The following is a 24,406-nucleotide window of genomic DNA, read 5'->3' on the forward strand; positions in this document are numbered from 1 at the left end:
AACGCGAGTATCTCAGTGTAGAGCTGTTTCTCTGGTTCGAAGAATGAAGTGTTGATCAGATCCCACCATCTACTGGGACTCTGTGGAACTACAGTGCTGCTTTGGAGTGCACACTGAAGAATGCTGGATGCACTGCTTGGCCTGCAATTTCACCAGACAGCTAGCCAAGTGCTATTTAGCCACTGCAGTTACTGGATTAGTAAACTTTTGATCTGACCTAGGACAGACAGGAAAGGGAACGGCTGTTTACAAGGGTGGATAGTGATAGGACAAGGGGGAATGGTTTTAAACTGAGAGGGGGGAGGTTTAGTATAGATATTAGGAGGAAGTTTTTCACACAGAGGGCAGTGAAGCACTGGAACAGGTTGCTCAAGGAGATTGTGGATGCCCCATCTCTGGAGGCATTCAAGGCCAGGCTGGATGTGGCTCTGGGCAGCCTCATCTATTGTTTAGGTACCCTGCATAGCAGGAGGGTTGAAACTGGAAGATCATTGTGGTCCTTTTCCCAGGCCATTCTATAATTCTATGATTTTCCCTTATGTTGTCTTGTACAGCAAGCAATAGTGGAATACCAAACAGTAGTAGTTGTAGTGCAAATGTTTGAGCATAAATTTCCCTCTACACATAAGACCATGAACACAACACCCCTTAGTCACACATACCATCGTCCTTACTCCATGCCAGAGGCATTCAACGTGGTTTTAAACCTGAAAGTATCACAGGGAAGACTTTGGAGGTTAAAGAGTTATAGCTACAGCACGGTGAGGGTGAAAAACTCACTGGGAGACTTCTTCTAAATTATGCACAACAAGCATTGCAAGCAAAATTTACAAATTTTTTAGTTCAATACACATGTTATCATTTGAGAAATCAATACATATAGAAGCAGTTACTAGTTTGCAGCTCTTCTATAACTACAGAAAAGACACTCAGGTGTGTTTGGCTTGTTGCTAAATTTCCCTCATAGGATGCTGGTGGTGTCTCAGACAGTGCCATAAGAGATACCCTGATCCCATTATAGTCAAAGCCAAAAATTCACATTGACTTAGCAGAGGATGTTATTTGAGCTTATGAAAAAAGAAGGAGAGTAGGACAGATACTCTGTCTTGCATTCCATGTGGGAAGATCTAGGATGCAGCTGTGGTTCCATTCTCCAAGTTGCTGTTTATCTACTGACACATTGGGAGAGATTGTCACTGTTTGCTGAGCCCTGGGTCAGTTCCTCCAGAGGGCACAAGCCAGTCCTTCTGTCTCTCTGTCTTCTCCAGATGCATCTGTACTTGGTGCGCTCTATAACACTGAGGATGTAGCTCCAAAATACAACCAGGAGTCAGCATAGGGAGAGAAGATTTCTGCCCAAAGTTGGAAATGCCTTGCACTCGATGGCATCAGTGTGCACTTTCAACCCAGAAGATCGATGATACCCTGGTTCCATCAGAAGAGAGGTGGCCAGCAGGGAGCGGGAGGTGATTGTCCTCCTATGCTCTATTCTGCCCTTGTGAGGCCCAGCTGGAGTACGGGAGCCTGAGGCTCCCAGTACAGGAAAGATGTGAAGCTGTTGTAGAGGGTCCAGAGGAGGGCTACAAAGAAGACCAGTGGTCTGGAGCACCTCTCCTATGAAGATAATCTGAAGAAACTCAGCTTTTTCAGCCTGGAAAACAGAAGGCTGCAGGGAGACCTCATTGTGCCTTCCAGTATTGAAAGGGAGTTTATAAATACGAGATAAATCAACTTTTTACATGAGTAGGTAGTGATCGGACAACAGGGAATGGTCTTAAACTAAGGAGGGGAAATATAGATTAGAAGTCAGGAGGAAGTTTTTCACTCGGAGTGGGAAGGTGCTGGAACAGGTTTCCCAGAGAGACTGTGGATGCTCTGTCCATGAACCTGTTTAAGACCAGGTTGGATGGTGCCCTGAGCAATCTGATCTAGGAGCTGGGAACTCTGCTGTGGCAGAGAGGCTGGATCTTGATGATCTTTGAGGTTCCTTCCAACCGAAGCCATTCTATGATTCCATGATGACAGAGGGCCCCTGCCACACATGAACAGCAGGAGCCAGCTGTGGTGCCTTCTGAAAACTACAGAGCACAATGATAACCTGCAGCTGGAGGTCCCCAGCCACATTTCCCTCCATCTATCTGAGCAGCCCAAGGCACTAGCCCACAGGTATCGCTCATGAGCCAGGAGGCAGAAGGGCCACTAACCAGGCCACCTTTCTGGTGAAGTTGTGCTAGATGCCAACCATTCGCATTGTGCCACATTCCCAGATCTGTGCATGGCCAGCACTCACCAGGTGACGGATCCCTCTTCAATACAAAAAAGGCAGAGCCAAAGTACAAGGACAGCGGTAGAGAAAAAGAGGCAGAGCCTGTCTCACTGTCACATTTTGGAGAATTTCAGCTTGATTCAACCTGTCAAGGCTGTATTGCTATATATCTTTTAATGTAATCTTTTTCCAAACAGTTTTGATTTAGGTTCAGACTCACATTCCTGGGATGTGAATCAGCTGCAGATACAACTCCTACAGTGCCTACATGTAAGTTATGTTTCTGGTAACTGCTGTAGACAATAGAGTTGGTCAATTCGGCAGAATATAAAGAATATGTAACATCCAGGGGGTTGTTAGGCTGACCAAACATGGACAAAAAGTGCCTTGCCTTCCTTAATTTTCATGCATTGCCTTGCTTTACTCAGCAGTAGCAGCGTGTCTATTCCACTGCACAAGTACAGAATTATTTACACGCCACCAAGCTGCCAGCCCCACTTGCTACTCTGGGCAAATATCTGCTTCAGATAAACAGAGTATCAGCCCATTTATTGCTACTTACTACTATTTCTGCCATGGCAACATCCTATTATGAAGTCCACCAGGGGAACCTCCTTTATATAGCACACGATCTGAATTCCCAACTTAGGGAGGTACAGGCCGAGCCAAAAAGGCAGCTTTTAGACATGAATCTGCTGCCAGTTTGGTGGATGCAGAGGGTTTGGAACACCCTCTGTGAACTGCTGCATTTGTTGCACTGCTCTGTTGGAGCATCACTACCCGCTTCAGCCATAGTAATGCACTCACAGTTCTCGAGAACCACTCTTTCATTATACCTTACATATTAATTAGGTATAGCAGTAGCTTCCTTATTTACATTCTGCACACCACAGTTAAGTCAGCAAATAGGTAATCTCTGAAATGATGATGCAGATAAGCACCCCAGGCACGGTGACCACAGCACCACACTAACAGGGCCAGGTGGGCGCAGCACATGCCGGCAAAACGAGGACGGCTGCACCCGCACAGCACCACAGCTCTGCACATGCTCTGTGCACCAGCACAATCCCATTCACGCTCTGAGGCTTGTTTGTCTACAGGCAGCACTCTGCTGCTGAGGCTGGGCGAGCTGCAGCATCTCTCGGAGATGCTCACAGACAAATTCACTCACTGGAGGTGTTCTGTAAAAGCTAAGCTTCCAGGGATGTCATTTTAAGAGCACAGCAAACAGATTATACTATTCCCATCAGGCTGGTGATAATGTCCTTGCCCTGACAACAACTTGAAGACATAAAGCAAGTTTAATTCTCTGACAAGAAGGTTGGCAACAGCTACCATTGTTTATAGTAATATATGGGATTCCTCCTCGACAACCCTGGAGGTGATGTTTGCCCAGTCCGGTTGCAAATATTGAGGTAGACCACAATGGATTTCAGTTCCTCATCTGTATTTGACCAGCACAAAGGTAAGTCTCTTCTTCTGATTTCAAAACCTCTGGTGCTCCCATGCTTCCCATGCAGATGCACTAAGATTCCCTGACAGAATGAATGGTAAGATTTTTTGGAAAAGATCAGGTCTCATGGAAATTGGTTTTGCTTACAGAGAAGGTAAATTCTGTCAATCTCAGAAACAGATATTTCAGCCTATTGCTATATTTACACACAGAAATAAAATACTTTAGCAGATAAACTAAAGTATTTGGTTGCTCTTACATCAACATCAATAAATGAACATACAGATTTTTTGCTTATATTGTATATTTGTGCTTTTGTGAACATGCATATTTATATGGCAACAGAAACATTAGAAAACAAAGTAATTTAAAATGGAGAAAAAATAAGAATAGCTTATTTTCTTATATCTGCTGGTTTGTATACACTAAGAGGACTAGGCAGTGATGAGTGATTGACTTTGCTTCAGCAAATGTTAGCCGTACAGGTAAGTATTGCCATAATTATGAATTGAAGATATCCTTAAATGCCACGAAGTGAAGATTTTCTACATGATAAGGTTGCTATGGAAATACTAATGCCTGTTTTCTGTCTGTTTTTAAGTTAAATGAATGAACGTTGTGTATTTATTTGCCTAGACAAGCTTTTCTTTCTTGTTGTTTAATGCACTATCAAAAATATAGTAGTGTTCCTCTTATGTTCTCAAAGCAGAAAGCAGTCACTGTTTGCTCATCTGTGTTGCAATAAATTTCTCTCGAAGTCAGCTTGCAAAATTATCTGTTTACAGCGGCCGCCGCTGTTTCCAGCACACTCTCGCAAAGTGCCCCAGCTGATGTGGCCATGCCGGCCCCACACCAAGGGTACTGAGGGGCTGTGTGCCACACAAACAGGGACAGGACCTCGTGGGTCATGTTCAGATGACGCGCGGAATATTTCCTCCAGAAGTACGGAGGCGGTGGTTTGTCCGATCTTCAGCAGCTCCAACAGCCATTCTGGAGCTGCCCTGCAGCTGCCGCAGCGCTGTGTGCTGCTCCGAGCGCAGCGAGGGCACGGGGACACCCTGCGCTTCTGGAACTGCGGGGCTGGCTGCTGGACTGGGAGCTTGGTGCCAGCAAGGAGGATGGAGTGTAAGCAGGGTCGGAGAAGGAGCAGACAGGGCTGGGGAGCAGAGAGCAGCGAAGGAGACCGCTGATCCAAACCGCCTTATCCGGATACAATTGAGAGAACGGGGAGGCAACACCTGCCAGTACCCTCCCGACTCCTGCTCTGCCGCTGTCCTCTCGCTGGGACATTTTCCACGCTGATCCTATCACTATTCCCTTACAGCACCATCTCCCAGCCCCACCTTCCTCTGCTCGTGCAGCATCTTCCCAGCAAACGGCGCCCTCCGGCGCAGCCCCTCAGCACACGGCCGCGGGACTGCCGGCTCACGGAGCTGCCTCGCTGTCCGCCCTCCCGCAGGCTGCCGTGGGGCGCGGGCGAGCAGAAGCAGCACTTAAGGGACACTGAACCCCGTCGCAAAGACAGCTCTGTTCAAAGCATATGGTGAATTTCGCTAAATAACATCGAGTGCCTTGACATATTACCAATTTAATGAAGAGCTTTTTGCAAGGAGAAGCAGCATTGTTACTCTTTGGAGCGATTTCTGAGAATGACAGAATGCAGACCATGTATTAAACGCACCGATCAGCATACATCAGTCTGATATCTTCCCCTACAATCCCATTTCAATCCCAGTCATCAGAAAATTCCTCCCATAATAGGTGAAGAAAAAAAATCACACTCTCTCTGCAACAATTCTTTTGATATCCCTCATCTGTAGCTTACATTATTTATGAACAGCAATAGTGGTAGCAGAGCGAGACTTCCAGAAGCTAAGCCTTTCCTCTTCTCTCAGTACTGCTCGGTGCCATTCAGGTGCTGTACCTGGCTTGAGATATTTAACAATTAAACAAAGGAATCAGGAAAAGGTCTGGATGGCCACATTCACAGCCAGATACACACAGAGATTATATTACTTCATTGATCAATGAATCCTTAATATTATAGACCGAATTATGTTTTCCAACATCTGCACTCATCCACCCATGTGCCAAGCCCAGGAGGGGCCCACCAATGCTGACATCAGTTACCCCAGTACAGCCAGAGTGGCTGTATTATTTAAGACATCAGAGAATGGGGATAAGAGGATGCTCAGTGGATGCAGACCTTTGTTTGTAATGGTAAATTGCAGCAAAGTGAGACTGCATTGTCTCATTTCAGTTGCTGTCCAGGATTCATTGTGCTTTGGTGAAAGTAAGCAGCGTCTTCTTGGTGAAATCACACAGTTGTCAGCATCTGCTGATAAGCAGTGGGAAATGATATATGGCACTTGGCTACTGGGTGCAGGGTGGGAATATAGTATGTTTGCTTACTGAAAGAGGGCAGAAAATTGTATGTATAAATATTTCTTCTTGCTGGTGAACATAAATTATCCTGTCATCCAGCTTTCAGCTCTAAAAGCCCATTAATTTTATCAGGGTCTGAATCCATCATTGTCAAGTCTGTGTACAGTCAGCTAACATGCAGTGACATTATTTGGATCTTACAAATCCAGTGCAGTAGAAAGCAGGCACTTACGAACACCTAATAGGCACTTTGTAAAATAACAGTTCAACCAACATCACGAATTGCGTAAAGCACAATCTTGTCACATGAAAGTCAGAGGAGTGTTAATTGAGTATACTTTCATTGCTGTGAATCCTGTGATCTTTCTGTATGTTTCTTTACGCACCTCCTTTCAGACCAAAAGGCTTCTATTGTACTTGGGACAAATGACACATTTTTAAAATATTGCAGCTCATTTCAAGTAGGTTGGCTTTTAGCTGTGATTCTTACTGAGAATTTTAGCTATGAAAGAAAGCTTCACAGCTGTTTTTCCCTACCCTTGCTCCACACACAAGCTGTGAGATGGACTTCCTGAAGATCACTTTCATGAATGGCACAATATTTTTCAAAATATCAACATATATAAGACAGCTTAAGTGCTCCTTTGCATTTATAGGGCAGCAAAACCACAGAAGTATAGCTAACACGTTTGCAAATGGAGGACAGGTGCCCTCACTCCTAGGAGGGTTAAGCTAAAGGAGGATGGAAAGGAGACTACATCACTTGCAGCGTGGTGCAGCCTGGTGAATGACACCCAGGAGCTCTTGGAATTCCCTAGTCCCTGCCATATGAAGCATCAGAATACCACATAACAATTTCCGCTCCTCTCCCCACCAAAGCCACATAGGTTGTGTTAGGGAAACTCCATCCCCATCCTCGGTCATGCTCCAGAACTGGAATTAGTGTCTGCCCATTCTTATTCCAGATGCACCACACAGTTCTCTTTAGTTTCTGCTGGCCCAGTGTCCCCTGTCACCAAGGGAACAGCATGTCCCATGCACCTCACTGCTCTGACAGCTAGGTCTTCTGGTGAGGAAGGGCAAAACCTAATCTTGGCTTCATGCCACTGTTCCCGAGCAGAACTGGAGTTCATGCTCTGCTAGAGCAGGTGCAGACTGTTCATTCAGTCATCCATCATTCATTCAGCTTTGCACCATCTCTCTGCATGGGAGGACAATTGCTCAGAGGAAAGCAAAGGCACAGGGGATAAGGCACTTGAATCTAAAAGGGCAGAGGGAATCTGTCCCAGATTCTGATTTGTTTCCATGCCTTCATCTTTCTACCAGTTTGCCCTTCAGGTAAGCAACTGTTCTGCTCAGGAGATGAAGAATTTCCCCTTCTTACTGGATTACTCTGCTCCTGACTCACAGTAAGAAAACAGAACATACAATGTGCTCAAGAAACATATTAAAGTGGCGCTGAGGGACATGGCTAGTGGGCATGGTGGGGATGCATTGACTTGATAATCCTAGAGATCTTTTCCAGCCTTAATGATTCAATGATTCTAAACAGCAGAAAGTTTTAAATGTACATGAATCAGAGGTGACAGCCACTCTGTTACACAGTCTGTACCTGATTTCTTCCCCCACACCAGCTTCTCCATACCTCAGCCACCAGATGCAGCTGTCAGAGGCAGTGTGCCAGTGCTCATGGCACCTTCTGCATAACTCTGAAAGGTGGCCAACAGGAACAACACCTGTGATGATCCTCTGCCTTGTTCCTTGCTTTCCATCTAGCGCACTGCGGAACACGCGTTTTGTTTTGGATCTGTCTCAGCAGCTCACAGGTCAGAATTCCTGAGAGAAATGTCTAGTTCTACAAATGGCAGAATCTCCAGCAGAGTAGAAATCAAGAATTGTATCAAAGGTGTAAGTTGAAAGACGAGTCAGGAGAGGAAAAAGGAAATCTGCATAAGTGGAGTGGAGAGGAAATAGGAATCTGAGCACCACTGAAGACAGATTTATTATCAGATCTCCAGTTTTCCCAAGCCCCAATCCAGGGCTCCAGATCCGACAAACCAGCCTTTCCCAGGGTAGAAGCTGATTGCATTTTTTCCATGGCAGCCAAGTTTTACAGCAGAGGGTGATGATTTTGTTGCAGGCAGAGAAGGCCACCTGTGGGTGACAACAAAAAGCCCAGTGTGGCGTTAAACCAGATTCCCTTTCCATGTATGAATAGAATGGCAAATATTTTAAAATCATCTTTAAGGATCTTTTACCACTCAAAAAGATACAAAAAAAATATATAATTTATGTTAATGTGCTAATATTAACACTGATTATGAAAGAGACTTTTCTATTGACTCTTTTAAATTCTCTTTAAAACATCTACTTTTTGTCTTTTTCTTTTTTTTCTGAACAGTTCACAAATTCTTATTTCCAGAAAACACAAGCATGAGGAAAAGTCTTTAACCTGTCTTTCCTTTGTTTGACTGTATGGTGTTATTTAGAAACCAGCTTTACTTCTGCTAACACAGCAGCACAGCAGCAGGGCAACAGTTCTGCTCTTTAGCACTGGCCCGTGGCCATGGTGAATGGTACAGGTCACTGCAGATGTACTTCTCTTCGAGTCAGCAGGGATAAGAAACTTCTCTTTTCAAAATTAAAGATGAGATTGTAGCTGACCAACAGTGCACACTAGAGCATTTTATCATAACAGCAGATTTAAACAAAAAAAAATGAACTCGTTTGACTGCTGGATTTGGGAGTCTGAAAGCCCACCTGAAGCCAAAAGGCATGTGGAGCATGGGATGTGCAGCCCAAAAGGAAGTTACGATCAAAAGAGTTTGCTACCACAAGTCATCTCACTCACTCCTCTGGAAACAAAAATCTGTTGTGTTAACATTACCTGTAGAATGGAAAGGTTGGTTGGAATCCAGGACTAAGATAGGCTTGTGAAGTTTGCCCTTCCATTGAGAAAGCCATATAAAATAATTATTTTTTTATTAAATTCACTGGGTGGAAGGTCATAAGAATAGTGCAGTTTGAACTCAGGGATCTCTACAAGATAATGAAGGCAACATGCTGCTCCACATTGCACGTACTGGCACAACTCTCAGAGTTTAAAAGCACAGAATCCCAATCCCAACCAAGAGAGTATGACTAAAAGTTGGCAGCTAATCATTTTGACTTGCAATAAATGTTACCAAATTCTAAAATGTAAAAAAAAAAAAAAAAAAAAAAAAAAAGCAAGAAATAAACATTAAAACGTAAGTTAGTAACCTACTCCAACAAGAAAAGTTAGAACTTGTGTCATTGATTGTCATGGATTGTCATTGATTGCCATTGATTCCTGAGTGCCTAGGAAAGACTCTACAACAGGCTGAAACATCATTTCTCCATAAATTAACCATCTAAGTGAGGGATGTTTTTAGTTGCCTCTGAAACTGATTTTGCTTGAATTCAGCTTTCCTCAGCTCTCTCTCACGGTCTGCCTCACAACCAGATTAGCGATTTTCCTTCTCTTGCCTGCTCTGAAAATTTACCTCATAACAGCTATCTCCATGTTTGTGAATATTATATTTGGATAGATGCTTAAATACATATTAACACATGGTCAATGCCTATGTCTGAAAATAGAAACCCTTTTTTTTAATATCAGTTCACAATCTCATGAAATACCAATGACATTTTCATGCACATACATATATATATTCTGTCATGGAACTGTGCCTTTCTGCCATTTCATTCTTCTCTCATGCAGGTAGCTGTACTCCTATGCAAGTGCAAGGGACTGAGAAAATGTCACACAGGCACAGATTCACTGAGGGCATTGGAAGACTGCATGTGGCTTTGCATCACTCCTCATTTTAAACAGGACATGTCTCCTTTTGGCACAGCCTTTGTAATCTCAAGCAGCTCTGCTTTTTGTTCTATGTTTGCTCTGAAAACTTAGAAGCTGAGGAGTAAGACAGTTTTATAGCACTTTGTCTAAGAGATATTATTCAGAATATGGAGCTTGGGGCTTTTTTTATTAGCTGCAGCTGTCCACCAGCCATCACTAGTAGAAAACGTGCAGAACTATGCCCTTCCAACCCGTTAATGACAGTCACATTGTTGAGTATTGATACTTTCTATGAAAAATGCATTTGAATGCATTCTTTAGCCAGCCCTTGACTGGTTCTGTGGCAGGACTGTGGCTGTCCTCGTTGGACACAGCACTCAGAGAGATGAGCTCGGGGCTGACTGAGGTCCAGGGACAGGCTGAGAAATGTCCCCCAGCCTGACAGTGCCAGCCTGTGAAATCAGAGTCCAACATCATTATTTGGAAACACAGGAAAACGTTTGAAACCAAAACTGAAATGGAACATTTTTGTGTTTGAAGTTCATAGCCAGTTATTATAGTAGCTAGAATTAGCTATTATAGTTAGTGTAAATAATGCAAGGTTAATGGGGATGAACTCTTACAGAGTTTTATGTTATTTAGTTTCCCTCTATCCATGCAAGTAAAGTTGCAGAGCAAACAGAAATGTACTCTTTACTGTACAAGAAATATACCTTAGTCACGGGTTCCAAGAATAGTTAACTTTCCTTTGCACAGGCACTGTTAACACAAAACAGAGCTGCTGGAGGTGCACTCCCATGCAGAGAGCATTCCCCAAACATCTCAGAGAGAGGGATAAATCCTCCATCTTTATAGGGGTGCAAGGAAAGCGCAGGAGCTGAGAATACCTGTATTTCAATACCAAACTCTCTCATGGAAGTGCAGTCAAGCACAAGATGAGCCAGTTCAGTCCTTACTTCACTGTTTCTCAAGTTATGTTCCATTAATGTTCTTTTGATTTCTCATGAGAAGTGGAAACTTCAAAGTGGTTTTGTTATGCCATTTCAACATTTACATCCAAGAGTTTTTAGAGGAAGCAAATGATGAAGAAAGTTTGAAATGACTAATAAAAGCCACAGTGCTCTTTGGATACACTTTGTTCCATCTCAAGTCATACCGTTCCAGTGAAATGTGTTGTTATTTTCACTGTTAATCATTTGTACTTGCTCCCAGCTTACTCATTGGCACACTCCTCCCTGTAGGTGATGCAGCAGAAGAGACTGACTTGACTGTGGTTTACCAGGCAGCAGCTAACGGTGATGTGAACACACTGACTGCAGTCATTCGAGAAGATCCCTCCATCCTGGAGTGCTGCGACAGTGAGGGTAAACAAGGCCGAGCTTTTTCTCAGGAGAATCCCTGCTTTGGATTGCCATTAAATTTTCCATTTTAAGTCCTGATTCTCGTGCTTGGAAAATTATATTTAGAAGCAGGATATGAGAAACTTGTGTTATTCTTTGGAACATCCTCTAGAAATGCATAATCCAGATACTCTTTCATCCTCAGTTTGCACGATCGGATAGAAATAAGCTGTTTTGATATAATCAGAACATTAACAAGAAGCTATTTTATCTCCTTTAAGAAGATGCTGAGAAATCTCTGTCATTACAGAGTTTTTATCAAAGCCAAATGCCATACATTCCACACATCCTTAGAGCAGAGGGTTCCAGTAATTTGCACTTCAATAGCATGTGCACAGACACGCACCAAAAAATACAATATTTTCTTTGTGGTTCTTTGCCCATAGGCAAACCATGCAATGTGTGATGATCTAAATAACCCGTGAGACTGCACTCCTTTTCCTTTTTGCTCGGTTTACTATGTAATGTTCCCACAAAGCACTCTCCTGAGTTGATTTTTACATGCATCTATTTCCCATGTGATTTAAAGCTACAGATCTATGGAAGCTTCTCTCAAGGAAGTCTTTGTTTATTCAAAAAAAATTTTATTGCAACTTATTTCAAAGGGTTGAGATTAACCCTGTATATTCCAATCCTTGCCAATATGAAGGGCAATGAATGGAGGCAGACTGATCAGCAAAGAGGAGCATTTCAGATTCAGAATAATCTTGTTTTCTGGTTTGTATGAGCAACTGTAACTAAGATCAATCTTGCAAGACAAAACATGTGTCCATATCCTGCAGATATGACATAACTTTATCTTGAGTAGCGTATACTTGCTCAGCAATCTCAGTGAATTCAGAAAGGATCATTATTCTTCACTTGTGCCTGGTTGCATATTATGGTTTCTAACATTCAGGTTTATTCCCAGCTTAGTAATTTTAAATTGCTCTGTCAGATTCTGCAGGAAAATCTTTGCTGTTATTCAGCAGTTAAAAGAATGGAAGGAAGGGAAAGCAGTTAAGTAATATCATAACACTGAACATTAAGAAAATCTGCATAATAAGTTTGAAGGTGGATTTCAGTCTTTTTCCAGCACAGAAGTGGTTTGCTGAATATAAAATAAGTTCTCACCAAGAGAAAACTATCCCAAGGAAAATACACTCATTAAATTACGTTGTTAAAGATCATCGGACACACACACATCTTTGCATGAAACAGGGTTTGATTTCATATATTTTTTGAACACAGGAACACAGGATGAAACTGGGTTTGAGAAAATTAGCCAAGCGTGACCTGGTGACTATTCATTTTGAAGGATATCAGCTTTCAGTGTCTGAAACCAATAGTTCACGCAGGAATCCTGAGAGTAGAAAACGAATATTCTCTCCAGATGCAGAGTTAATGAGGCAGTGTTTTCGCTACGCTATTTTTTGTAATCAGTGGTAATCTGCCGAGTTACCGCCTGCCCGCAAAAAGCTGAGTACAGCTGTTGGACAGTCGCGAGAGAAAAGGCTTGTTAGTTTGCCAGCGCTAACCTCAGCAAATAAGAAAATGTCTCTATCTTATGGCTTTGACTAAATAAAAATTGTAAAAGAATAGCCAACCCCTGCAATTCTGTCATTCTGTGTGATTTGACTTTCTTCCCCAGGTTGCACACCTCTGATGCATGCTGTGTCAGGGCGCCAGGTCGATACAGTGAAGCTTTTACTGAAGATGGGAGCCAATATTAACATACAAGATGCTTGTGGACGTACCAGTTTATCTCTGGCAACTTATCTGGTATCAGGACTGGGGGGTGGAGGAAGAAACGGGTTGAGCAAAAAAGATTTCCATTTGTATACAGAAATCAAAAAAAGGACTAAATATTTTAGTGGGAAATATTGGTGATGTGTGGATGGTTGGGCTGGATGATCTTAGAGATCTTTTCCAACGTTGGTGATTCCACGATTCTATGATTTGTTTCTAGATAGCAGTGAAAATGTAAAGTTTACTATATTGCAAAGCTGCAAGCTCTGTAAGATTCTGAGAAAAGAATCAGAACTGCTTTCAGAGTGTCCTTCATCTTTTGGTTGCAAAATCAACATGTGGTGTGGGAATCTCACAACGTCCAGGGTCCTCTTCATGGTTTCAGAAAAGCCAGTGGTTTCTTGTGCACTGGCAAAGAGCTTGAAGTTCCCTCCTTTCTTTATAGGCAGATTAACTTCTCCCTTCTCCCTCTCAGTATCAGATTTTCACTGTTCAGCAGGGAGCGCATTTCTGTCTCAACTCTGGTTGTCAGCTGGCATGTTTACCTGCACACCTGAGCACTGCTTTTCTCTCCACTATAGAGCTGGACCTGGAACAGCCAGGTGCAAGGTGCTTCAGGTGTCAGTGCAAATCTTAAGTGATCCAATCTCCCAATTAACCCACTTACAAGCAACAGTAGAGGAAGACATCCCACGAAGAATTTGGGGAAGGGAGATGTGGTGCTCTGGTGCTCTCCGTCTGAAGCACACAGTTATTGTCCTCTTCTCCCTGGTCTTCTGTTCCAAACTGGAAGGAATTCAGCATGCATGGAGAGGGGACCATGTTAGCTGGTCAGAGGGGTTGACCATAGACTGGATAAATACCAGTACTTTTGAGCAGAAATAGTGGCAGCTTAATTAAATCATATCCCTTGCATCTAATTTCTTCCTGCAAATTCAGTATGAAAATGATGCTTCTCCTCAGCTGTTAGATGTTTAGCCAGAAAATATGTGTAGAAAGTAGCAAAACAGACCATTTCATTCAGTGCAAGGAGCATGTCCCACTTACTTCAGCACAAACATTTCCTCTGCCAGATACTTTAAAAAAAAAAATCCCATAATTAGTATCATGCTCCTTTTTTCCTCCCCCTTTTCCCACAGGGGAAAAATATTCTTTGGGAAGAAAAAGAAATGACTGGAAAGGATTTAAGCCACCCAGGCTTCAAAGTTTCCATTTCTGTTTCTGTGATGGATATAATCAGAGGTCTTGAGAGCATTTGGCTGTGATGTCTGTCCAGAGAACCGAATTCAATAGAGCTCTGTGCTCACAATCCCATGCAGAATTTGGTAGTGTCATACTTCCACCAAGAACCACAACAGATATGTTCTGATTCCATTGTTCTTTTTCTCTACAAATGCTGGTAATGCTGATCCAACATAGATCATACTGGATGAAATGGTCTTTATTGATTGCTTGCAGAGGTTCGAAGAAAATACTTAAACACACACTCATTTTTCCTGGAACATTTCCTGGAACTGAAAGATTTATGCAATCACAATCAGATTGCTTATTTGTTGTTTTGTGGAGGTGATCAATACAAGGTTTTAATCCAAGAACTGATTCATCCCATCTGTTTTGGTGCTGTTTTCAGTCAAACATTGTCACTAATTCAAACTTCTGCAACAATGCTTAGAAGACTACACTCTAAGGCGTATTAGTATTGATTTGATATCCCTGCTAATATACCATAAAAGAAATTAGATTAAGTGTTCACTTCTTGGTATAACTTGGTATACTTAAATTCACACAGAGGAATATGTGTAGCATTTGTTAGGTTTACAGGAATTAGAAGGTTTTTAATGACTGTTTACATATTCAGTACTTGCCATAGATGCAGAAAAAAAGAAGGTGGTGTAAGTAAAACTTTGTTTTAATGGATGAATTAACCTGAGACAGACTCCAGAGGAAAAAATTCTCAGTGCTGAGACTAATCTTGGAGAAACCAAAGACCATTTCCTCAGCTGGCTGAAACAGCCAGTGACATGCTAAAGCTAGAACCACCGAGCAAAGACCTGGCCTGATGCATTTTACTTTCCTCTGTGACATAACACAATTTCTTTTTTAGGGCTGGTTGGAAGGCTGTGTCAGCCTGCTCAGAAATGGTGCTAAGCAAAACATACCTGATAAAAACGGGAGGCTGCCACTACACGCTGCTACTGCAGAGCCCGACGTGAGGTATGTCTGAGGATCCCACAGCTTTTGCTGATTGAATCTCAGCAGGTAGTCCTCAATTCAGCTTCACAGTTCAAAGGAGAGACTAAGTCACAAGGTTAGCCTTGACAGTTACACTTGTTATTTGCCCTTCCATTTAATGGTTATCATAAAGAGCAGAGGATAGAAAGAAGAAAAAGCATTGCACAACACTTCTATAACAGATATAGCCAAGAAAAATGAGGAGACCAATACAAAGCCACAAAAGCAAGAAAAAGATACATATATAAAAGAAGTTGAAACTCTAGGTTTCCCTCAGCCCTTCTCTACCTTCCAAGAGAAATTTTACAAGAAGCTTCATTTCTGGATGTCTCCTCCAAGCAGTACGGCATATGTGTGAAAAATTTTCCACACGACAATTTCTCTGAGCCCCTGTAAAGGGGAAGCAGATGTTTGGTGGACTATATTGATTTTAAACTGGAAGAGGGCAGATTTAGACTAAATATTAGGAAGAAATTCTTTACTGTTAGGGTTGTGCGTGCCCCCTCTTGGAAGCATTCATGGCCAGTCTGGATGGGGCTTTGAGCAACCTGGTCTAGTGGCAGGTGTCCTTAAGATCTAGATGATCTTAAAGGTCCCTTAAACCCAAAACATTCTATGATTATATGATTCTGTGATTTTTAACTACTCTTACTGGTGGTGATGTAATAACTAAAGCATGCGTAGATCAGAAGTTGTAAGAAAGACTCTTTGTCTCATTTTCATCCGTGATGATAGTAAGGGCTTTTTGAGTCTTGATTTGTACATTTGAATAAATTCGTTCAAACATGTTTCCTACGTAAGTCATGTCTGGGGACACTGGAGACAGGTAAAACATTTAGCAGATATAAAATATCATTGCGACTTAATCATGGAGACTATGATTTTGTTGTAACCATATTACATCAGAGCTCTCTGCACTTCTGCTGATCTTACTTCACAGCCTTTTTGACAGCTTTTTTCATTTTCCACATTCATCACTGTTTTTCGTGCATTACTTTGCGGAAATAATTTGAAGCCTCTGCAATAGTATGAGTGCATTATCATATTCCAACTGAAAACTGCATTTGTACATTTCTGCCATGCTGCTACTCAAAAGGGTGCAACTATAGTTTAGCAGTACACACAGCACTCCCTGAACATTTTCTATACTCTTCATGGACACGGAAAGACTTCTACTCTAAATAGGAATTTGTCATCAGTTCAATTATATTACACCATTTGCCATCTGGGGTTACCCATGCCAAGCTTTTCCATCCTGGCCATTGCCATTCTCCTGAATGCTGTGTCATTACCAAAAAGGCACATGTAGTGGTGTGTTGGGAAATGCTTTTTCAGCTAAACTTTAAAATCTGGGAATGCTCTGCTAAACCCTGTGTGTTTCCAGTGCATGAACCACATAGAATGCCAGAGACTGTGATCAGCTAGTTTGGACTAGGTGACCCTGTAAGTCCCTTCCAGCCTTGTGATTCTATGATTCTACATCTTAATGTGATAATGGATTCATTTGCATCAATACATATCCTACATTCGAGAAAAGGTGGAAAGGGATTCCATCAACTTTCTGCTCTCTAGCTTTTAGAACAGATAACAGAGAAATCTCAGTCAGGGTGGCCAAATATCTATACATAGAGAATATAAGGGAGCCAAGAGTTGTTAACAGATGCTTTACAGTCAAAGAGTGACATGTCCTTCTCTACAATGGTTTCCCTGAAGATTTTTGAGGTTAAACTACAGAAATGTGTAACTTATTGATCACAAAACTGTGATAAAGGGGTTTTACAAGTATACTACAGTAATCTCATGTTATCTTTGCTCATTTACTACAACTTGCTTTCAAATAGTGGATTTCTTGGATTCTGGTTGGAGTTTATTGACCCAATTGACTATAAAATCTGTTCTACCACTTTGCTTTTTTCAAATTAATCTCAACAATTATAAAAATTCTTTCTCTTCAGTTTCCATTCTTTGACACCACAATACCATCGTGTGATTAAGAAAAGGAGGTGTAGCACCCATTTACCACAAGTGAATGCATTCATATGTAAATGAACTTGATGCCCTGATCAAGTGCTGGGATCTACACAGTCTTCACCGTTTAGAGATATGCCAGTTAGAAAAAAAATAGAGTTGGATTTCCTGTCCGCTGAAGGACAAACAGTTGACAAACAGTTAAGATTTCTCCTCAGCAGAACAGACAAATCATCCCTAAGCAACAGTAGATTCTTTTGAATAATATCTACTTGTTTATTTCTGAGAAAAGAAAAAAATAATTTCTCATGCAACACTCCAAGATTTGATGAACACAGTTCAACATGAAAAATGTACTGGAAGTTTGCCCTGATGATTTTAACAAAAAAATTAACAAAAAATTAACAAAAGATTTTTATTTAGTATCCTAGGTCTGAGAATCAATGCATGATTGCATACATTCATCTGTGCATTATCTGTTCATTTATCAGAATTCCCACTTCAAGGTGGTACTTAATTTTCTATTAACATCCTTGCAAAAAAAAAAATATATGTATATATATTGTATTGTATTATTATAAATATATATTATATAAAAATTTATATTGTAAAGTATATATTATTATATATACATAATAATAAAAAAAATTTTAAAGTCTGTTTTGCAGGTTTATTACAAATGTGCACCTTCAGATGAGCCACATTTTTGCATTATGATCTTATTTAAGGATTCACTTTCCTTTTGTTAAGATCAGAAGAACAGTACATCTACCACAGCATCCATGTGATTTGGCTTTGTTACAGACTATGTCATTTCCGTGGTCTACTCATCTACTCATCTACTCAAAACAATTTTTCTTCCAGTATGAAAAATAACCATGTTTTATAACCATAACCATTCTCTAAAGCTATAGTGATTTCAGAATATTTTCATAGGAAGCTATAAGGAAAAGCAAAGCCTTTGCAGTGTTAAAAATATCACTGCATTTAATATTTCAGTGACTATTTTATCGTAGCTGATCCCTCCACCAGAGGGGAGTGTTTGTAGTCTGATATCCCATAACAAAAGCAAACTAGTGCACTGCTTATTTTATACCACAACAGTGGCTCTATCCCAGCAAAAATACTATAAAACCTTGGCAAATGCAATTGGTTAGTACATGTGTAACTGTTACAGTTTGTATGCATGTATACAGACAAACACGCCAGCACATACACAATATTGCATTACTCTGACAGTTAAGGAGCACTGCAAACATTCTGGTAAACATTAACATTTCTGTTTGTTTAAAACTTTATGAAACAGAATGAGGATGAATGTCTACAAAAAATTGCACACATTTAGTATAATATACTCTGATTCACCCTGAGAACTGACATAAGAATACTTCCTAGTGGATCTGTTTTTGATTCCCAGAACAAAACTTCAGTTGTTACAGTATGCTATAAAGTCTTAACTGCTTTTCTAGCCCAGAGCTAAGACTCTGACCTGTGCCCATCACTAAGACTGCTTTGTCTTGAAATTGCACGTCTTCTTTCCCAAATGATGTCAAAATTTTGGGTTTACTCAGCAGTTCTGTACACTGATTATTTGCTTGTCATTGCTTCCACAGGCTTCTGAACGTGCTCCTGCAGCAGTCGAATCTTAGCGAAATTAATCATCAGGACAATGAGGTGAGTGAGCTTGTGCCATAAACTACTGTCCCAGGCCCTGGGATCATACAGCTCATGCTGTTCAGCAGTCCACTGAACTTTATGATGAGAGTATGCATAAGCCAAATTTTTCCATAATGCATGGAAATGCATAATTTCAACCCTGCAGAGCCCTATCTCATTTTTCCCACCATGCATGATGCATCTTAAGACTAATAAAATTTCTCCATGTTCTGTCAATTATTTTAACCAGTCTCTTATTTCACTTTCCAAGACATAAACTGCTTTTGATTCTTCCTAAGTTAGACAATGGGCTTAATTTTCATTTTTTCCTAACGTTCCATCACCAAGAATTAAGTTCTCAAGAAAAATATCAGAAACCTGGTATAGCACCGGAGAATTACAGAAAGACAAAAAATTGTCTGATCCTCAAATCAGACAAAAAAATTGTCTGATCCTCAAACCATGCACCCTGCATGCATGCACAGGAGAATGTCAGCTCCCCAGATGTACTGTCCAGATAGAGAAGCCAAGGCACAAGAGAGACTCTGTATGTCCTTCCATGTGTTTCTCTTCACACTAGCAAACACTCAAAGATGCTTCTTATCTCCACGGTGCCAGATCCACCACTGTGCTGCCAATTTTCCCTCTTCACATGAGCCTTCCATGTCCACAGGATGGTTTGCAGACCCTGTTTACAACAACCTAAACCAGACATCTGGTTTGTCTTGGCATAGAGTTACATTGCTAATGAATTGCATGGAATCATGGATGATAATTTCAATCCATAGTGATTGCAATGCATCACTGAATGCAATTTGGAACTTTATCCAGCTCACAGCCACAGGGAAGACATTTGTTCAACTCTCAGTATTGAGCCCTGAATAGTCAATGTTTTCTGAAAAGTGTGGATCCTCACAGATGATTTCAGCTAACAGAGCTGATCTCTTGGCAAAAGCAAAGCACTTCAGATTTGCCATCGTCTGCTTTACAGAAACACACACAGTAAAAAATACATCTGAAAGTTTCATTTGGTTTCCACAACTATCGCTTTCTGTAGATGTACTTATAAAATATTCTAAGATCACGATAGAAAGAAACATTCCCTGAAAAAGCAGGGAATCTGAGCATAACCGGTGTCACACTATACTTTGCAGAGGCAAACACAGCTGCTGACTGCTTCTGGTCCCCATTTGGTAGATTCCATCTGAGGTTGTCAAACTGCTAACCAATCATCCACATCCATTTATTTTTCTTTTTTTCTCCTTTTATGTATCTTATGGCCCTACATTTTTTCATAAATGCACTATTTAGGAACTTTATTATTTTAATATTAATACTTCTAGATCTTCACAGCCCTGCAGCTTTGACATTTCTGTTATCACCCCCATGCTCCCTCTGAAAAGCACAGATGACACTGAAGGTGTACACGTCAGATGGGTATGAGCAGGCTGGCCCTTGCCGCCGCAGCAGGCCCACATGTGGGTGTGCCACTACCACCAGCTCAGTCCTCTGTGCTCTTGTGGGTGCTCTGAAAGGACACGTGGAACACACCAATTATTAGAAAAGAAAAAGAGAGCAAAACAGGAAACAGCATTGTGCTCTGTCTCAATCCTTGGTATGCCCACACCTTTAATGCTTGCTGCAAGTGTCATCTGAAAAAGGGTGTGCAGCAAAAGGAACAGAAAAGATCTGCAAAGATTATTATAGAATGGTTTCCTTTCACGGGCAGGTCAATAACTAGAACACACAAACTATGAAAGGACGTTCAGCTCTGTCAGAGGGGCAATATAATGTAAGTCCACAGCACCACAAATGCTATGGAGAAGATGCGAAGAGCATGATTATTCACTGCTTTTTACATCTAAAATGATGGGGACACCCAAAGAAATCATCTGACAACAGTTGTACAGGAAAAAATGAAAAGAAAATGCTTTTTCACAAAATCCATGGTTATTGTGTGGAGGTCTGGATGGCATAGGAAGTCCTTAGTGCAATTACCAGATGTTACATTATTGTTTATCACTAAGCCTTATTTCTTAATGTCTCTCTCTATTTTCTACTGAGCCTGGACTAGGGAAAACTTTGATCTCTATGCACAGTTCTTACACTCTCATGTTATATCTGGCTCAGCTGATAGCAACAGTAAGAACAGTCAGAAATCTGATTTTTCAAGAATCTTGCCTTTTGCCCATATCGACATACTGAGCATAGATGACAAAAATCTGGCCTGATAAACTGGAGCTTCCCCTCTTTCAGTGATTGTTCTGACTGTCCAGAGATAGGTGCAAGGATCCATGTCCCAGATGGAGATTACTTCACTGAATTCTCACTTAACAGCACCCACAAGTCTTCGGAGCCCACCAAGGATACTAGGTCCCTAGTACCAAAACACATGTCCACTGACATCAATGGTAGAACTCTCATTAATTTCAGTGAGACAGGATTAAATTCTTGTTTCTGGTTTTACAAAACAAAAACCCCCATGATTAAGATTTGGAAAACCTAACTAAAAACAAAACTGCTCTTGTTCAATTGTTTTATTTTGTCATCACCCATATTTAACCCACCTGGGGACTTGAAAACAGTTATACTATATCTGATAGTTAAGAGAAATAGAAGTTAAGAGGTTCAAGCTTTCATTTCTATCACTGCTAACCACTTCTAGTATTTATGCACTAATAAGCTTGTCTGCATTAATGTCTTATAGCTTGTGTTTAACCCAAATTGTTGTTAACTAGATTTATGAGGTTCCACTCAAGTTTCTTTTCCACTTCACATTTTTGGGTTTTTTTTTTTTTTGCCATTTTGGATCTGAAGAAAGACCCTTGACATACATTTTCAATAGTAAAAGACAGTAAGCAAATCTGCTCAAATTAACAAGTTACCACATCTGAATAATCTGAATGAATTTTAAGAAAAAGTGAGTTAGTAACATCTTTAGTATTATGGACATAGAATAAACTATAGGTGTATAAAACAGTGTTGATGAAGGTGAAATTAACACATCATGAATTCTATTAATAGAGCCTGAACACTCCTGAGATGGAATGAAAATGCAGATCCATCAATGTTTTCTTCCTAAATGAGAGGTAATGGCCTCAAGTTGCACCAGGGGAGGTTCAGGTTGGATTTTAGGAATAATTTATTCTCTGATAGAGTGGTAATGTGTTGGAACAGACTGCCCACAGAAGAGAAGGAATTAATATCCCTGGAGATGTTCAAGAAACACGTAGATGTGGCACTGAGAGAAACATGATTAGTGGGCATGGTGATGGTGGGTTGATGGTTGCAATCATATTAGAGGTCTTTTCAACCTTAATGATTCTTTGGTTCTATGATTCTCTGAATACAAACTGTAATTGTTAGATGTTTATACTGTGAGTCCTTTTGTGAGTCACTGGGGCAGTTCTTTAGCTTGCTGATTAGAGTCAGCTTATAATTCTTATTTTGAATTAAAGATAAGGTCTGAGTTAAACACCATATTGTGTTATGACAAAGCACACGCCTGAAACAGGCCTCTCTCACTGGACCCAAGCTTAGTAGTGAGGAACCACCTCCCCGGCCATCATGGTCTTGATTACACGTCATTTAAGACAGTTACTGTCAGGTATGAAAGAAGCCTTTGTATTTGTATTGATTGTCTGCATTGACTCTAAAAAGATCATTGCAAGGTTCCCTATTATGGCTAGTTAGCAAGTTGCAAATAATTATTTCAGTTCAAGGCAAAGAGAAAAGAGTCAATCCATCCCCAGTGGTTTCAGAACAGTCTAGCTTTTCTGCAGCTACAGGAGATGCAAAGGCCATTATTGTGCATGACCTTTATTTACTCTCTGCGCTTGTGGCTTTCAGGGAATGACTTCACTCCACTGGGCAGCTTTCCACAACAGGCCACAGCATGCACAGACCCTGCTGCACAAGGGAGCAGACCTGACTCTAGTGGATAAAGACTTCAAAACCGCTCTGCACTGGGCTGTACAGGTAAGCTACAACCACAGTTTCATTGGACTGTTGCTTCAACTGAATCAGTCACCAAGTTGAACTAAGCAGAGAGAAATGGATGCTAAGAGCACTCATGAACACCCTCAGCATTTTGCTGGTGAGCATAAGATGAGGATCTAATGCCTGCTCTGGAGGGCAAGGCATACTTCACATAGGCTCAGCACTCTTGCTCCGGAATAACTTCTTATCCCACAGGGACTACCCGTATGCTTCATGCTGAACTCATGCTGACATTTTTTCATAGAGTCAAGGCTGCAGAAATCAGCAACTTAAAGTCTCACAAACAACCTGTGGTAAGAAAGCACAGTAAATGCAAATTAAAACATATTTAAACAGCTATAATCGTGGAATAATTGGCTGAACGTTTAGGCCCCTGTTTTGTGGCAATTAAGGAAGTAAAAGAGCCAAACATAATTCACATTGACTTGTGTGTCCCTATTTTCTATGCAAAAAAAAAGTCAAGTTGATAAAAATCTCCTGGGAGGTCACTGTAGGGGAAAGAAAAACAAACAAGAAAACACAGATAAATAAATGCACATGAGATTAAACACTATTATGCAATCGGTAATATGTGTCATAGTAACTGATATAAAATAAAACATTGTTTTAAGAAGTTACACATAAGCCTCGCTGCAGGAAACAACCTGGATGAAAAGGGGAGAGCAGTCACATAAATGTGTTTTTACTTGCTCATTTGCCATAGCAAGTTCTGATATCAGTGCTCAAAACACTTGCACAACAAATAAGCAAAAACAGAACTTAAACAAAAATTCAGTAACATTTTCCAACAATGACTAAATATTTGCATTCTCACCTGATCCAAATCCTTAAAAATCAGTGTTACCAAAGAAATTGAAAAGCTCCAAGCTGCCATATACTATAAATGAGTAAAGATATCTAGAACAAATAACCTATTTGCTTCAACCGCAGATTCACTCCCATGGTTCATGTATGCTTTATGGTTTAACCTTTGTAACTGATGTTATTTCAACAAAAGTTTCATTCTTTATTCCTGAACAGCCTTAACCTGTGTTTCTTCCTTCATTACTGTGCCATGGATGCTAAAGGTATCTATTCTAAAATCCAATGTGCATTTGGTCGAGGCTTGCTCCTGCAAGCTGCTTCCAGTGGGAGCCATCTGAAACTTATTGCAGGCAGCCACAGATGGGGCAGTGATCTGGATCAGAGCTCTGGGGCTGAGCTGCCTACCAAACAGAAAGACAAAGGCAAATCCCCTTCCCTTCAAGATCCTCTGAGTGACACTCATCTTAATCTTTTGCTGATTCTGTTTTATGAGTGTTATGATTTAACTCCACTGTTAACTCCTGCCTCCAACTATGTCCCACAGATTGGCAAAACAACTCTTAAAAGGGGGTAAAATTGCAAATGCACAAAGTCTGTGTTGATTCAGTTGGAGGCAAATTACAAATTCCTCTTCTTTCTCCCCAAGCTGCTCTCGTAAGTTAGAAGAAAGAAAAGCAGGAGAACTCCAGTTC

The 24,406-nt window shown here is 41.0% G+C and overlaps 1 protein-coding gene across 1 annotated transcript in view; it reads left to right on the forward strand.

The window, feature by feature from the left end:
- The first annotated feature begins 3,659 nt into the window (after positions 1-3,659).
- ANKRD55 (ankyrin repeat domain 55) overlaps positions 3,660-24,406 on the forward strand; it is a 50,610-nt gene continuing 29,863 nt past the window's right edge. The window contains exons 1-6 of the mRNA XM_042825849.1: positions 3,660-3,731; positions 11,169-11,291; positions 12,958-13,088; positions 15,160-15,269; positions 18,869-18,929; positions 22,761-22,889. Coding sequence (XP_042681783.1) covers positions 3,692-3,731; positions 11,169-11,291; positions 12,958-13,088; positions 15,160-15,269; positions 18,869-18,929; positions 22,761-22,889 — 594 coding nt within the window. The 5' untranslated portion in view covers positions 3,660-3,691. The remainder of the gene's footprint in view (positions 3,732-11,168; positions 11,292-12,957; positions 13,089-15,159; positions 15,270-18,868; positions 18,930-22,760; positions 22,890-24,406) is intronic.

This window comes from Centrocercus urophasianus, unplaced genomic scaffold, assembly GCF_019232065.1.
Source record: "Centrocercus urophasianus isolate 14NV4802_14NV808 unplaced genomic scaffold, USGS_Curo_1.0 seq_25, whole genome shotgun sequence".
Classification (NCBI taxonomy): domain Eukaryota; kingdom Metazoa; phylum Chordata; class Aves; order Galliformes; family Phasianidae; genus Centrocercus; species Centrocercus urophasianus.